This window comes from Nyctibius grandis, chromosome Z (assembly GCF_013368605.1).
Source record: "Nyctibius grandis isolate bNycGra1 chromosome Z, bNycGra1.pri, whole genome shotgun sequence".
In the NCBI taxonomy this organism is placed as follows: Eukaryota; Metazoa; Chordata; class Aves; order Nyctibiiformes; family Nyctibiidae; genus Nyctibius; species Nyctibius grandis.
Genome location: NC_090695.1, coordinates 87,245,615 through 87,261,414, shown reverse-complemented (window position 1 = coordinate 87,261,414; position 15,800 = coordinate 87,245,615). Strand labels below are relative to the sequence as shown.

Sequence of the window (15,800 nt, the reverse complement as noted above, 5' to 3'; positions counted from 1 at the left end):
CCTCGGGCAGTGCCGGGCCGGGCGGTGAGGCGCTGCCCGCGGAGGTTCGGGCGGGCCCGGGATCCCGCAAGGCGAGCGCGGGGCACCGCCCCGGGCCTCCGTCCGGTGGAGCCGGAGCCCCCGCGAGGAGCGGGTCCCCGCCGCAGCGGCCGGGCGCCGGGGCCGGCGGGCAGCGGGAGCCCTCGGCGGCGGCTCTCTCCGGGCTGCGCGCAGGTGGCGGCGGCCTGCGGGGAGGCCGCGCCGGCGCCTGGGCCCGGCCCCTCTGGCCCCGCCCCTCCGGCCTCCTGTGACGGCGGTGGCGGCAGCGGCTGCTGTTCCCGGGGCGGCCGCGGCGCTGCCTCCCCCTCCGCGGCTGGCTGGGCTGCCCCTCATGCGGATGTGACATTTCACGGCGTTTACCGCAGCCGCCATTTTGAGACAGAGAGCGCTGGCGGCGGCGGAGCGGCACCAGCGCGCCGCGGCACAGGCAACGGGGGCGGCCCGTGGGCCGGGAGCAGCGAGCCGGGCGTCGGCCAGCGGCTGTGCCGGGGCGCTGGGGGGGGGCGGGAGGGCACAGGAGGGGCCCCGCGGCGCCTCCCCGACTTCGCAGCGCCGGGGACACCTCGCCGGAGGAGGGGGAAGCGCCGGGCGCCGCCGGGCCCTGACTCCCTGGTCTCCCGTCCCCCCCTCCCCTCCTCCCGGTCCCCTCCCCTCCGGCCCCTGGGGAAGCCGCCACCCCCCGGCCGGTCCCTCCTCCCCACCCCTTTCCCCCGACCGGGTGCCGCCGCCGAGATTGGGCGAATAGCGAGCAAATACGTGCGCGTCTCGCTGCCTCCGCCGGCTGCCCGCTCCCTGCCCGCCGGAGGCCAGCCGCAGCCCCCCGAGGCGGGTGCACAGTCCCGGCCGCTGCCCAGGCCCCGCCGCTCCTCCACCCCTTCCCCTACCGACACAGGCCTGCAGCCCCCAGCGGGAAAGGCCCAGGCCGCCGCCGCCGCCGAGCCCCAGCCCCAGCCCGACATGAACCACCATCAGCAGCAGCAGCAGCAGCACCAGAAGCCCGGGGAGCAGCAGCTGAGCGAGCCCGAGGACATGGAGATGGAAGGTAAAGCCGGGGCCGGGCAGGGCTCCGCGCCCTCAACTCTGAGGAGAGTTTCCCCCCGGCCCCCCTGCCTTGCTGCCGGTTCCCGGGGCTCCCCAGCCCCGCGTCCCCCTCGGGGAGCTCCCGTCCTCCCTCCGCGGTAAACACGCGCCCGGCAGTCTCCTCCGCTGCGAGCAGGAGCGGCCGCAGCTCGCCGTCCTGTGCCCGGCCGCCGCCAGCCCCGGCAGCTGGGGACCCCCATCTCGGGGCGCGGGGAGCTCTGCCCGGCGGAGCTTCGGTGGGAGCCGGGGAAAGTTGCGGCGGTGAGGAGCGGTGTGGGGCCGGGGGAGGCGGCCCGGGGGGGCTCTGCAGGAATTTGCATCGCGGGCGGGGGAGGGTGCGGGGGAAGCGCTGCTACAAAAGGAGACCCGCGCCCCCGGGGCGAGGCGTGCGGCCGCGAGCCCGGACCTTCGGCCTGGCGGGGACCGGCAGCCTCCCGCCGGGGGTGACCGTCGGGAGCTGAGCCGGGGGGGCGGCGGGAGGGCGCAGCCGCGCCCCGAGGGGGGCCCGTCCGGCTTGGGGGGGGCACGGGCGTCCGCCTCAAAGTAGTTGTGATGTCGGGGCAGGGTTTGGCGTTCTGGGGGGAAGGGGATGCGGCTGTGCCGAGGGCTGCCCGGCTCCCGGGGCTGCCGGGCGGTGAGCGGTGGGCAGCAGGGCCTAGCCCGGCCCGGCCCGCCGCCGGCGTCCCCTGCTCCCGCCGTCGGGGTGGGCGGTGGGCTTGAGCCCGGCCCTGCCCGGGGCCGTGCGGGGCGGCGCGGCCCGGCCGCTCATTGTATGCAGGCAGCCACGCTGCTCGCCATTTTTAATTAACCCTCTTGTGAGGGTTATTTACAGAACCCGCCGCCGGCCGGGCCTAGCGCGGGGTCGGCGGGCAGCGGGGCCATGTGTAGCGCCTGCACAGCCCGCGGCCCGGATCCTGCACCGTCATGCAGTTGCGCTGGTTTCATAAAGGAGGCACTACGTTTTCAGGCTTGTTCCCTGCTCCCGTCCGGTGTCGTCTCCAGTGGTGCCTGTAGCATTTTTTTTTTTTTTTGCATTGTGTTGTTATTTTTACGCGCCCTCCCCCCTTTGAACAGCACCTTCTGTCTGGATTCAACGATGTAAAATTATTTCGGGCAGATGTACGGTGGGATTTTGTTCCCTAAGGGAGGGCACCCACAGTATGCTGCTTTCACCGGTGGTGGTCGACTTGGAGGTCAAAAACACCAACTACCTAAATATCGTTTAGAATGCCTGGCTGTGAAAATGCCAATTCCGTTATGACCGTTTTAATCAACGGTGACATAAATTTCACCAGTGCAAGACATTTTGCTTGGAAACGTGACAATTGACTTAGCAAATGTACCTTTCTGCTAAATAATAGCCATTGAAATCAGGAGGAGCAAAGGTGTTTTAGTGGAAGTTTGTCACAGTGACTGTGAGATTACATTTCAAGATTAGAAGGTCATTGCATAAAGCCTTGCTTTCTTAAACATAAATCTCTATTTCATAAAATAATAACTGAAACTTATTTACTAACAGAGTGACTGTTTTTGGGTTCGTTTTAGAAAAATCTCCAACGTGGTGTTTATATACTGTGTGACAAATACATAAATGGAGGTGATTTAAAATACACCTCATATTTGTTTGTACGCATACAAATATTAGCGTCTTGTGGGTTGTATTTTCTAGCAGATTGTTTGATAGCCTTTAGCAATCTGCTTTTTCTCAGTATCCTTTTCAAGTCCTTTAGAATATTGACTATTTAATATTTGTGATTTGATTTTTATGGGCTTGATGCTCTACCATGCTGGGAACACTGTGAAATGCTGGACATTTTTATGCAGTTTAAGGTGTTCTGAGCTTCTCTGGATTGCATCCCTTCTATCAGTGGGGATACAGGCATCCAAAATACATGTGTAAATCCCTTTGGTGGTTGTGGAAATCTTATGCTGGTGGCCACCTCCATTGGAGGGATGAGGGAAGAGTCTCTGCATATGGTGACACTGAGAATACAGCGTTATCTGAGCAGTCTGTTTGAGATGTATTAGGCCACACACAGCTGATTCCAGCTGATATTACGAACTTGCTAATTTGTGAGAGTTTACAGGATTGTCCGCTTATGCAAAAGCAAAACCAGAAAAGTTTAGCCTTTGGAGGTTTTTTCCAGTACTTGATTTTTCTTGAGAAATGTGTTAAGTTTACAAGATTGCAGAGATCAGATTATTGCTAACTTTTAATAAAAGTTAACATCATGAGTATATTTTCATTTAGTGTGTAAAACAACGTTCATGATCTTAATGTATGGGTGTTTGTGCTTTCTTGAGAGCGATGATTTCAAGTAGTGAGGAAAATACTTAATAACATGTAGTTAGCTTAATTTTAACATGCACACAACAGTGTCGGATGCCATTCTTCAGTGAGTGATCACGTTAGATTTAGGAGGTATGTGAAGAATGCACAGTGGAAAATTGCACATCTTGATTCTGAATTATGTGAAGGTTTGCTTATTCTGTGTACAGCTATACTAGATGAACAATTTTTCATGAAATAACCATTTCAAAAGTAGTAATAAAAGTGTGGAATTAAACTCTTTAGGTTTAAATGGGATATGGTATTTTGAGTGTCTGCTCTCATGTCCCTGTTTTTTCCCCATCCTTTTCCCTTATGACTAATTTACTCTTCCTTGATGACCTTATGGACTGTCTGTGTAAATGAAAGTAGTACTAGACAGGGCTATTGGACTTCAGGAGGGAGGAAGACATTCCCTTTAGAAAGAAAAATAAACCTCTGCATCATGAAGGAAAGAAGTGACAGCGTTGATAAGGGGCAAGTACCTGCTCAGCAGGACCAGGTGTGATGCAGACTCACCTCCTTGCAATACTTAGCTAGAATACTGCGGTGTTAGAAATCGCCTTGTTGTATATTTAATCTTCTGTTACCTGTGGATGTTGCTTGTAATCAGCTTTAGCCTTACTGAGGCGTGGCAGTAGTGATACGTGGGCAGAGGAACTTTAAATTTATGAGAACTGTCAGAAGAGGTTGTGTCCCCTCGGCTGAAGGCAGCCGCTTCCCTAGCTGAGGGTACAGTTGGACACACAGCGTTTGCTGCTGCTCGTTTTCGCCTCGTGTGCCGTGCCAGCGGTTGGGCTAGCGCACCTCCCTGTGACTACAAAGTGATCGAAATCAAAAACAGAAAGTGGGGATTTGAGATGTAGTTTAGGTTTTTAATTTGGTTCACCCTGCAGCCCCGTTAAGTGTTGTATGGATGTGGTGAAGGTTTGGCATTGGGGCGGGTAGGAACGACAAGGGCTGCTTGAGGTGGCGCGGATGCTGGCGGTTATCTGGCCCGGTTCTGTCACTAGTCATGGATTTCGTGTGCACCCCTCGTCCGTTGCTGCGTAAGAGCTGTGACTGTGGCTGCCAGGGCTGCCTTCGGGCCGAAACAGAGCGGGAGCGTGCAGATGAGCCATCCGTGCCTGAGTTTTAGATAAATTAACAGTTTGGGGTGGTGTTTCGTAAATTATCCCATAGAAATTCCGAAAAGTTTATTTGTATGCTAAATAAGTTTAGTGCAAAAAGTAAGTAGTAGTTTTTCTGTACTGTAAGTAGGGTATGTAGGTTGCTTTATCATGCAGAGAATTACAGCTGTTTAGTTGCTAGTGAGTTGCTCTATAAAGTGTAATTGATCCAAGTCCTGATACTTTATATATGCTTTCGCTGTAACGTTTTTTCACGAATGTGTCTGAACTTCAAAGAACTTGGCTTAATATAAACCTACAGTTACATATTTCCTAAAGGTTTTCATGGAAATTCTCATTTGCAGCTTAATAACTGTATGTTTCCCTTGTTTATAGTCTGAATTCGCTTTTTTGTAGGTTCAGCCTCTGCCCATAGTTACATACGTACATGTGTTTTGCATTATGGAAGTTTCTTTTCTGAAGTAGCCAGCACAAGCTTATCAAGACTGTGTCACAGTCCGTGAACACGCGACGACTGGTAGTTGAGGTTGCCCACTTGTGTTCTCCTGGTGTCAGCTCTGCAGCCTCTCGGACAGTGCCATCTTTTTAGTTTTTCCCTAGCTAGGGCAATTTAAAGTTGAGATTTGAATTCCAGCTGAATTGATGCAAGATATTTACCAAGAACAAGAAAAAAGAAGTGACATGTCTCTGTGTGTGTATGTGACAAGTTTAAAATTGCACTTGCCTGCAGTTTCCATGCCATTGAAAGTTTGTGTTGCTTGTTGCTCATTCCTGTGTTCAATGCTGCTGACAGCATTTACTAGATTTCTGACGCACTCTGTGGTACTGGTCTCTAGTACGTAACTTATTTTTTTACCTGTCTTCTGAATGGTTACTTCCCTCTCATATTTTTTCCTCATTAGTATTCTCAATTTCTGGCAATTTAATATCATTTGCATACATAACACAGTGTTCATTTCTTTTTTTTTTGCCTGCTTCCATGCCTTTCTCCTGAAGACCTCTATTACTTTTTCCTTAGGCTCCTTCGTTGTCTTCTCTATTGCTTTTAGCCAAGTGGTGATAGAGTGGGGCTGTACATTTGAGAGAATATGCAGACTAAATTCATCATACGACCACGGGTATCTGCTTGTTTATATGTTCTTTCTGCCCCTTCCCCTCTCCAGCCTTGACATTTTTCCATGGAATGGATGATGCTGAAGTGAGGGGAGGTGAAAACGCTGATGGAGCGAACAAGAAAAATTAAGTTAATTCTGTGGTTATACCTAGAGCAAAGAACCAGGCCTAGCCTCTTATTCCCCGTGATGATAATGTTTAGTGCCTCTGGGAACAGCATGCTCGGCCTTGGGAAAAGATGCGCATTGCATCATTGTCAGGTAGCCGCTTCACGCCAAGGGAGAAAGCGGCATCGGTGACTTTTGAAGAGTGCTATGTCTAGTTTCTTCTGTGCCTTCTTCATGAACTGGGTGCTCAGTAGGTTGTCAGATTTAGTCAACTTTCTGTGAAGGAGAAGTGGAATAGTGGAAAGTGTGTGTAAAATTCAGAGGGAAGTGCAGATAGCACGCTGTTCAGGGTGAACTATATATATCAGACTTCCTTACTCCACTCCAGTTGTTCCATGCTGTTGACTGAATTCAGAAGAGAAGTAAAACCTGCTGCCTGACATTACTAGGTCTCTGTACTAAGTAAAGTAGCAAGTTGTGTGTGTAAAAGTAATGTAAGCCCAAACTTTAAAAAAGCAGATGGAGATAGTTGTTTGAGACTAACTGAATCTGTTTCATTGCTGCAGAATAATTTATCACAAGAAAATCTAAACAGTGCATCCAGCCTGTAGCAGTTAAACCAGTTCAGCCAGTACATCTTGCATGACATCATTCGATATTTGGGGTAAGGGTGAAAATGAACTGGTTTAGAGCTTGTGAAGCATCCAGTTTTTCTTAAATGATAATAAATTTAAAACAGGGCATTGTTTGCTTTAGTTTGTTCTTTGAGGTGTCTCAGGTCAGTTGTTTTAATTTAACTTTGTATCTCGTGGCTGTAAAACGTTGATTGTGAAGGAGTAAAGTATTGGATGGCTTGCAATACAAGGCGTTAGTAATCCACAGCGAGTGTGCTTTTTTTCGTTTTCTTAAATACACGTGTGTATTAATATATATATAAAATCTGCTATGTGCTAGTTTGACATTATTAGCAACAGGATTAACAGTTATTATAAAGTGTCTTGGCAAGTAGAATGGGGGCTGGAGACTGGATGTCTTATTTGTCAAGTTATTAAATATGTAGTATTGTTTTCTGAAATTTTTTTATTGGTCATTTAGGATAATGTATTTTGCTTGGACGGTTTTAGCGTTATAATTTGATACATTAGCAGAAGGAGTAGAAGTGCACCTGATCAGTGGCAATGGCTGTAGCAGAATGTATCTGTGCATATTGTTGCAGGTTTAGACTTAATGCTTACATTTTAATATTTCTGCTAAACATTTTTTTTTCAGCATGGCTTACTGATTGTAGTAAAACAAGCTCTGTAAGTTTAGAAACATTGAATGGAGTTTGAATGACTTGCCAGCAAAATGAAGAGTGGTCAGCTTCAAAATAATGTTTTATTCTGACTTGTATTTGCCTGGTTCCCTTAGAAGGCTGAAATTCTGTCAACTAGAAACAATTCGACTTCTGGAAATTAGAAGATGGATTTTGAAAATAGTGAAACTGTACTGAATATTTGTAGTTTGGGGATCATATTTGAAGGCTATTTTGTATTGGACTTAATATGCATCTAGAATAACGCAGCTTGATAGTTCAGTGTAACAGCATGTGCGAGTTTGCTAAGCAAAATCTCTTAAAAATATGGAAATTAAAGCTAAATGGTAAATTTTCATAAAACTGGAATTCTGTGATGTAACCAGTGTAGCATATCTCAGTTTGTGTTTTTAATTGCTGTTTGGCAGCTGGTTTAAACATTACTGAAATAAGTCATTCCTGACCCATTTCATAGCGAAGATTTAAACAAAAACATCATGCACTATAGCATCAAACATCTTAGGAGAACAGGACATTCAGTGTCTGCAAACCTGGAGTTCTCCCTGACACGAGCTGTAAAGTGAGCTTCAGAGTGATGCTGCTCAGAGAAGATGTGCCAGGAGCATCCTATGTAAGTTGAGGAAGAGAAAACACTAGTACCTCGGCTTATTCTTGTGTGTATGCTGGTATGTGGAGACAAGACAGTCTTCCAGGCGTCCTGAACATCGCGGGGTTTTCCGCATAGAAACCGGCACCCCAACTTGCACTGCAAAGCATATTCCAAACCAGAGGAAGATGATGTAGGCTGGAATGTCCTATGAGAAGAAAGTTCAAAATAGTTGTGGTTTGTTTTTTTTTTTTTTTTTTAGCTGTACTGCAGTGTTTTGCAGCCTGGGAGAGGGGATGAGGTTTTTTAATAGAGTCACACCTCTTTGATGTGAAACATCATAAAAGTGCTGGAAAACAGAACATGGAGCTTTAGCTTTTGTATGTTAGGGTATTGAATGCACTGCAGTAGAACTTCTTAAGGTCATTTTTCATCATTTCCCTTTTCCTAGTGTAAATAGGAAAGGATGTGTAGGAACATCATTGGTGTTCACCGTAGCTCTAAGCTTAATCATCTGGTGATTTCACAAGGTGCAACTGTAAGTATGTTCTTAAAAAATATGGCATCTCCAGCTGTGCATGTATGTTTTTGTAAAGATCTAAGGAAAATTTTGTTTTAGGGCTCTAAATGTGATGTTATACTAATACAACAATTGGATGAATTTCTGTTGAGCTGTGTTTAAAAAAAGGAATGGTCATGTGTTTCCACAACAGAGATTTTTCCTTCCCATATGTGTTGGAAAGTTGTTTTCTAACATCACTGATATTGTTCAGCAGAACTTTGATGGAGATTTTGATAAAAGTATGAGGGTGCAAACCCCTGTTAAAACTTGTCGAAGGTTTTAAATTCCAAATCCATCTTAGTGGGTTAATGTGCCTACTGCTAAATAGATCAGGGACCAGTGGTATAAATTTGTTTCATAAAATGGCTAATTCATGAATTAAAAACATACAGACTTTAAATCTGTCATAAATGTATTAGTAAATGAGTTAATACATATAAAAAGAAGGGAAAATATGTTTTTAAGAAAATAAACTGATTTCCCAGTGTAAGGATCAACATGTTATTCTGTGACTAGATAGGAAACTTTTGCTGTAAAACTTGCTTCTAAGCTGTGAAAGTACTGGTTAAATTGTGGACTACGCTTTCATGTCTAGGCCATGTGGTGGTCTGTCTACACTCTTGAGCATCACTCTTCAGCATCTCACATGTGGTTGCCCATGCCAGGGGTCCCTCAGGGCCCAGCAGTGGCTCGGGGATGCTCTGCAGGCTGGGTAGGCATTCTAAGCTTGCCCATGTTCTGCAGTTCTCCCACTGCGCTGGACATGGTGGTGGCAGCGGCAGGGCGTTGTGGCTTGTAGTGATAGGAACGTTCTGGTTTGTAAGTCTTAGAATCAGAAAGGTTGGCCACCCTGCGTCTGGGATCTGTATTTTCATGCCTGACTGTATGCATCACTATTTTATCCATCAGCTGTGACAGGAACCATTACTGATCTGGTCCTACTAGGCTGCCCCAGCCCCGGTATGTCGAGGAGTGTCTGTGTTGAATTGCACTTACTTACTTATTTAGCGCTGTACAGTTTTTTTGACAGTAACCTGCTGCATTTTTTTTTGTCTTGATGATCTCTGATGACTGGAAAAGAATGAAGAGATTAACAAGTGTTTGGGGAGTGATCAGTTTCTTTCCCCCCATCTGAAAATGCATTTTGTTTTAGGCAGTCAAGGCGGAGTTGGCAGTCCTGGTACTGGGGCATAGTGGTTTCTGCATCATCTTTTGTTTTTTTCAAGAACAGAGATCGCTTCATTTGGGGATGGGGAAGAACTTAGATTCTCCCTTCCTGCTTGTAAAGCCACGCAGCTCTCCTGATGCAGCCGACTCTGCTGTTGCTGTTCAGTAGTTGTGAAATCAGCCTCAGTTATGTATCACCAGAATATTTCTGGTAACCATAATCAGGGAACATTTTTTAGGCACAGGTTTGCCATCACAGCACGTCTTAACTATTCAATTTACATAAATGGTTGGTTTGTTTCTACTAGAGATGTTAAAGCTGACCGGACACTCAGATGCTGTTGTATGGGTTTAGAGGCTTCAAGTCCTAAGACAACTTGAGATGCATTTTTTTTAAAGGAAATCTGCTTAAGCAGAGGCTGTGTGAACTCTCTTCTGTTGTTCATTAAATCAACCTAAGGATAGTTAGATTTCCTTCTTCTTTGGGAGTAGCGAGGAACTGACCTCTTCTGAAGAATTTTACACCTGGTTAAGTATTAATTGCTTAATAATAGCGAGGGCTGAACCAAAGTTCTGGAGAATAGTAGGTACTATTGTAAGTTTGAACATAGAGATAACTCAAATGTGTCTTTAAACTATATGTATTAAACAGTGGGTCACAAGCCACATGCAAAACCCTCCTTGCTAGTAGCAATTACAGTAGCAGTGTTTCACAATTTTCTTCTGCTTTCCTTTCGCTCTTCTCATTCTTCCTGTGTGGTTTTTCTCTCCTATGTTTCAGTCTGACTGTTTCAGATACTTCTTGGACGTCAATGCTGCACCAAAAAAAAAAGTCCCCTTAAAAACTAGTATAACGCTTCAGTGTTTCCATCATGCCACAAAGGCAGTAACTGTAAGCATAAGTTTTGAGGTGTTTTCTTTTTTTTTTTTCCCTTCTTAAAGTGTCCTTACTGTTGAGGAATTAAAAATAAGCAGTAGTAAAATCAAACCAAAACTACCAGAAATCGGAATTCGCTGATTTTTTAAAAATAATTGATTCTAAAAGCTTAACTCGTAGCATTTGGTAGTAATTCCTTGTTTCTTCCAAAGTATTGCTTCAGTTCCATATTGATTTTAAGATATTTTAATGTTTTCAGCAGATTTGTCTTGTTTTTTTAACCTGTTTTTTCATTGGGCTCATGCTTTAGCTTACAGCCTGTGCCCTGAAGTGTATTATCCAAAGTAGGAGAGGGTTGGTGTGGGAGGGATAGCGTCCTTACTGGAAAGGATTCTTGGGGTTTCCCTCTGAAGGAGAGGAAGCTGTGCAGCTCCTGTGCTTACCAGTGGAGCTCTGCTGGGGAAACCCTCTCTTGATCTTGATAATAGCACAGATTAAGGGGAAAAATATTTAGAAAGTTGCACAAAAATGGATCTCATTTCACCTGTGTCAGTTGCCCGTTCATAAGCAGCCCCGTTCAGCCATGACTTTGTTCTGTCCCCTTTGCTTTGCTGGAGGTATGTAGTGAAACCGATGAGTTCTTCGGTCCCTGCAGCTGGACAAAGAGCTGAGCTGGCTCTGGCACAGAGCAGGGTGTAGAGGTGTGAACAAGCCTGGGGACTGGGTGCGTTGGCATTGCCGCTGAAGAAGTGCATGTGGAACTGCAGCATCTTTCTTCAGACTTTCAAACTTGGGATAAAAACACTTCAGCTTTATTGGTCAGTGACCTCTCTTGCTGGATTAAGAAAACCTTCTAACTAATTCTTTAAGACCTTTCAGCAGCCTTCAGTATAATGAAGTGAGAGGTGTTAACATTAATGCAGCGAGAGACCGTGGCTCAAATGGTTCTCTTCAGTATGTTTATCTGTTGATTGTCTTACGAATTATGCTTGCACCAGAAGCGTTTATGTAAATCCCCATTGCAAATTAATAATGAAGATGAATCAAAATTTAGATACTTTGTAGCACCTTTGAAGAACAAAACTGAAGTCAAATCAAAGAAAAGTACTTGGTTGCTTGAGGTGTACAGCGTAGTCGAGGTCTGAACGTGAGCCACGGGAGCCTTCCTGATGGCTTATGTGTCCAAATGTGGGAACGCATGCTTTTGCTAGAAAAGTTATACTGGCAGCACTGAATTCAACACAGAGTACATCACCAAGGCCCATTTTATTCAAGAATATTATTATAGTTACCTAGCTTTTGCTTAAATTGTTATAGTGGAAGCCCACTCGCAGTTAGCAGGTGTGCGTGCTAGACCTCTCTGGAGTCGGAGGCATCAAACACCTTCCACATCCAAGGAGTGTCTCTTAGCTGGTACGGTGCCAGGTGGCTGGGCTGTGCAGCAGTCCAGCTGAGAATAGTGCCTGCAAGAAAGAGGAGTCTAACCCAAAACTGAGCACAAGCTGCAGGGAAGGTCCTGGGTTTCGGGCTGGGCACCAGACTTCATTATATCAGATGACTTTTATATGCAACTGGGAGCCACGAGAAGAGTTTGTGTCTAGTTCACTCTTAAGTCTGCTACAGAGAAAAGGTATCTTCTAGAGCAGTTTTTTTTGACCTCTGCTCCTCCCTTTTGCCTCCTCACTTGCACTGACACAACTGTGTGAGAGCACATGGTAAACAAGATGAATGAAGCGACCTGAATTTAAAATAACTTCCTTATTTTGGGTTTATTTTTAACCTAGCTCAATTCACTGATCTGCTTCATTGTTTGGCCCCACAAACAAGTGGGTCAGTTTGACTGAGGAGGCAGAGGAGGAAGAGAAAACTCTTAAGCCATTAGTAACTTCTATAACTTTTTTTTTTTTTTAATTTTCTCAAGACCCTTTATTTGACACCTGGGCCCGTCTTGCCCAAGAAGTGCATTAGGAGACAGAGCTGTAGCAAAGTTCCAAGGGTGAGTATCAAATCCAAGCTTACAGAGCTCTTAGTGCAGACACATGGTTTTACCAGTATAAAAATTGAATGTTGTTCAGATGCAAACCACTTCTGGGGATGAAATTGTTGTCATTGCAGGTCTACTTCTGAATGTCTTCACTTCAGTTACTCTTCCCCCCCCGCCAACGGTATTCCTCGTAGCTAAAAATAGTCTCTTCTGTTTTCCAACTTGAAGATATATCTGAAGGATCTTCAGCTTTCTCACCTATTCTAAGTGGGTTACTGCTTTCTGATTTAAGTACCTATTAAAATCTCAAATGGTTACCTCAAATCATAATCTAAATGTATTTGTGGGGATTTTAACCTCCTGTCCAAACTAACTTTTATTCTGATATTTTCAGCACAGTGATAAAAATTTCCAGGTTGCATTCAGACCTGGAGTTGGTGCTTACTGCAGTTGCTCTATCAGCCAAGCGCTCTGGCCAGTGTAATGGTCCTAATTTAAACGGGAACCACTGGTTTGTGTAATGTGGTTGGATCACACAAGCTTTTAGCAGGTCTGTTAATAGAAGTTTCAGAGTTAACCTGTTTCCTTGTCTGGAAAGTTTACAGGAGATGATGAGTGAAATTTTGGTCATTTTAAATTCAACTTAAAGTATTCTTGTTGCTGTTAGCATCATGTTCACAGGTTAGACTTAAGAATATAAAACTGGCTTAGTGCCAAATGGCTTAATGCTAGATGGGGTCTAGTTAGTGTAGCTGGAGCAAAATATTGGCAGAGATTAACTGGGCTAATGTTAATTTTTTATCTCTCATTTTTAATATACCTTGAAATGTACATTAACCACCTCAGATGCATGCTTTACTAAATCAAAGGATAGGTGTACGGTAAAAGTATTTGAAATGTTGGCAGGATACAACTTTGTAAATAGAGAGGTGTTTGTGTTTTCTGAAGTAAGAAGTTTTTTTAAGTAAGTGAAATAGTTGAGTAATTTATGGGTCATTTCTACCCTAAATATGGACAGTTGCATACTACGAAAAGCTGGTTAACCTCTCAGTGTTATAAACTCATTCCTGGTGCTAGTGTTGCACTTTTGATTTCTACATCATGCTCAGAAATCTGGGGAGGGGTTGTTAATGTGGTAACTTGCTTTTCCAGTGGGGATGCATCGTTCCCCCATAGCCATGTGGTGTGCCAGGCCAGTTAACGTGGCCACCATCCCGTTACTGGCAGTACTCCTTCCTTGGGAGGGATCTCCTAGCTGAGTGATGCTGCGAGGGTGGCAGAAGTCTACTTTATGTCCAGAGAAGTTGTGGATGCCCCCTCCCTGGCAGTGTTTAAGGCCAGATTGGATGAGGCTTTGAGCAACCTGGTCTAGTGGAAAGGTGTCCCTGCCTGTGGCAGGGGGGTTGGAACTAGATGATCTTTAAGGTCCCTTCCAACCAAAACCATTCTATGATTCTATGCCCCTGTGTTTCCTAGGTGAGGGTGCACCAAAGGTAGAGGAAGGGGTGCCTTGAGGAGAACAAGTTTTGAAAAGAGGTTGCTACTTCCGAAATAATAATTGTGGCGTACATACTGGTCCAGTTCAGAAGAGCACCTGGAGAAGTGGGCAGCTGAGAATCACCTACAGTTATTTTTTGAGCAGAGTACCTTGTTCTTGGTTTCAGCCTTGTCTAGATGCTCTTTGCACCTGAGCAGAGGAGAGGCTGGAGGGGTATCTGCTCCTTTTCCCCTGCAGCCACTGAGGAGATGGTATGTTAACTGCCTGCCAGGCAAGGAGTGGTGCCAGCGTTCACATGGGTAACACCAAATTGATAGTGCTGTATGTTAACTTCAGAAGTTCATCTTATTCAAAAGATAGCTCTGTACTTGAATATATTGAGGTAGGCATGGATTTTCTGAGAGCTGGAATGCTTTCCTCACTCTACCATATTTCTCACCTGTTTAAATTCACTCACTGAGATCTGTAACTGTAAGTCATGTGTTGTGGTTGAATGTATGTGACCACCTCCTGGATCTGCAGAGAAGTTTGGGCTGTCCCTGTTCTACTCACCAGCAGCAAAAGCTATTTTAAAATGATATTTTGGTAGTTCAGTAGCTGGACATACATGAATAATTTGGTTTATGGCCTACCCAGATTGTTTAACCACTTGCTGTCTTGTGAGATTTAGGAGAAAATACAAATTGCTGTAGCTATGCCACTTGTCCTAGTGGTAAGAAATACCTTCTCCTTTCCCCAGACAAGAAAGGAGCAGAAGCACAGGTAATACTGTCATGTAACAGGAGTTTGTAAGTTAGTGCAGGTTCTTAACTTCAGCTGTAGAGGGATGCCGTGATTCTGCTGGAGTGCTTTGGACACCAGTGTCCTGAGTTTTAGTTTGCACGTGTGCAAATTCATGGGGGGTGCATTCAGTGGTGCACCTTCCCTTTTCCCCAGTAGCTGGAACTCAGCGTTCAGGTGGATGTTCCCTGTACAGCTCAGCAGGGTGAGTCTGGAATCACTGTGCCTGAGAAGAAAGGTTTCAGGGATTTGAAGTGTGCTCAGACTTCAAGAATGCTGGATTGTATTAAGTGATAGAGAATAAGCACTGTTGGCATTGGAATTCTTACATTTATAGCCTTTCTGTTTGCTTGTGAAATTCCATGGAGTTGGTTGCTAATAGCATTTGCAGAAAATAATGAAAATAAAATACTTTTTTTTTCTCCCCCCAGAAACTTTAAAAGCAAATTTGGCTGTGAACACTGCATCTATTAGGCATGATGGCAGAAGCAATAGCAAAAGCTAAAACCAGGTGCCTGTAAGATATATTGAAAGGTGTTTCTGTTTGTTCTGTGATCATTTATTCTGTGTCAACACTTTGAAGCAAATACTGTAACAGAAGAGAAGGTGGCATTTGCAGTGGTTTGTACAATGAAGGAACACTCTTTTTGTCTTGGATTGTGCAACCCGGTAGTAGTGGGTGTGATATTTCTCCTGTGCGTGCAGTCTGGTCCGTGCGATGGAATTCCTCTCTCCTGCCATGGAGCTGCGCATGGGTTAAGCCCCAGGGCCTTGCCTTGAGAAGGGGAGTATGGGGAGATCCTACAGCTTGATAGAAGATCTCTAATAAAGTCCCAGAGATCTCTAGCATCCCACAGATTATCATCTGGATGTTTGGTGGAGTCTCTTGTTTACCCAGACTGTCCAAGCCAAAGTGAGACAGACATCGACTCACCCTATCCCTTGTCTATGTCTCTCTTTTTGGTCTTGTGGTGTTTCTTTGATCTTAAAAAGTGTGCTGAAAATGCATCAGGAGTAAAACATCCACATTAAAATACCTGAATTTGGCCATATGAATTAGAGCAAATCAAAACATATGTGTATGTTTTTTTTTTATTTTAACATTTTTATGGTCAAAGAATGTAATGGGGGGAAAAAGTATACCTGCTAGGTAAAATCTAGACAGTGTGCTGTGTCTGATGGGGTTTGTGAACAAGCTTAAACAGGTAAAGACTCTCCTGTTGCTTGTGCACA

The 15,800-nt window shown here is 45.5% G+C and overlaps 1 protein-coding gene across 1 annotated transcript in view; it reads left to right on the top strand.

Moving 5' to 3' along the window:
• The first annotated feature begins 463 nt into the window (after positions 1–463).
• Positions 464–15,800, top strand: part of USP7 (ubiquitin specific peptidase 7) — an 83,620-nt gene continuing 68,283 nt past the window's right edge. Inside the window, exon 1 of the mRNA XM_068422306.1 lies at positions 464–1,081. Within this exon, the coding sequence (XP_068278407.1) occupies positions 997–1,081 (85 nt within the window). The 5' untranslated portion in view covers positions 464–996. The remainder of the gene's footprint in view (positions 1,082–15,800) is intronic.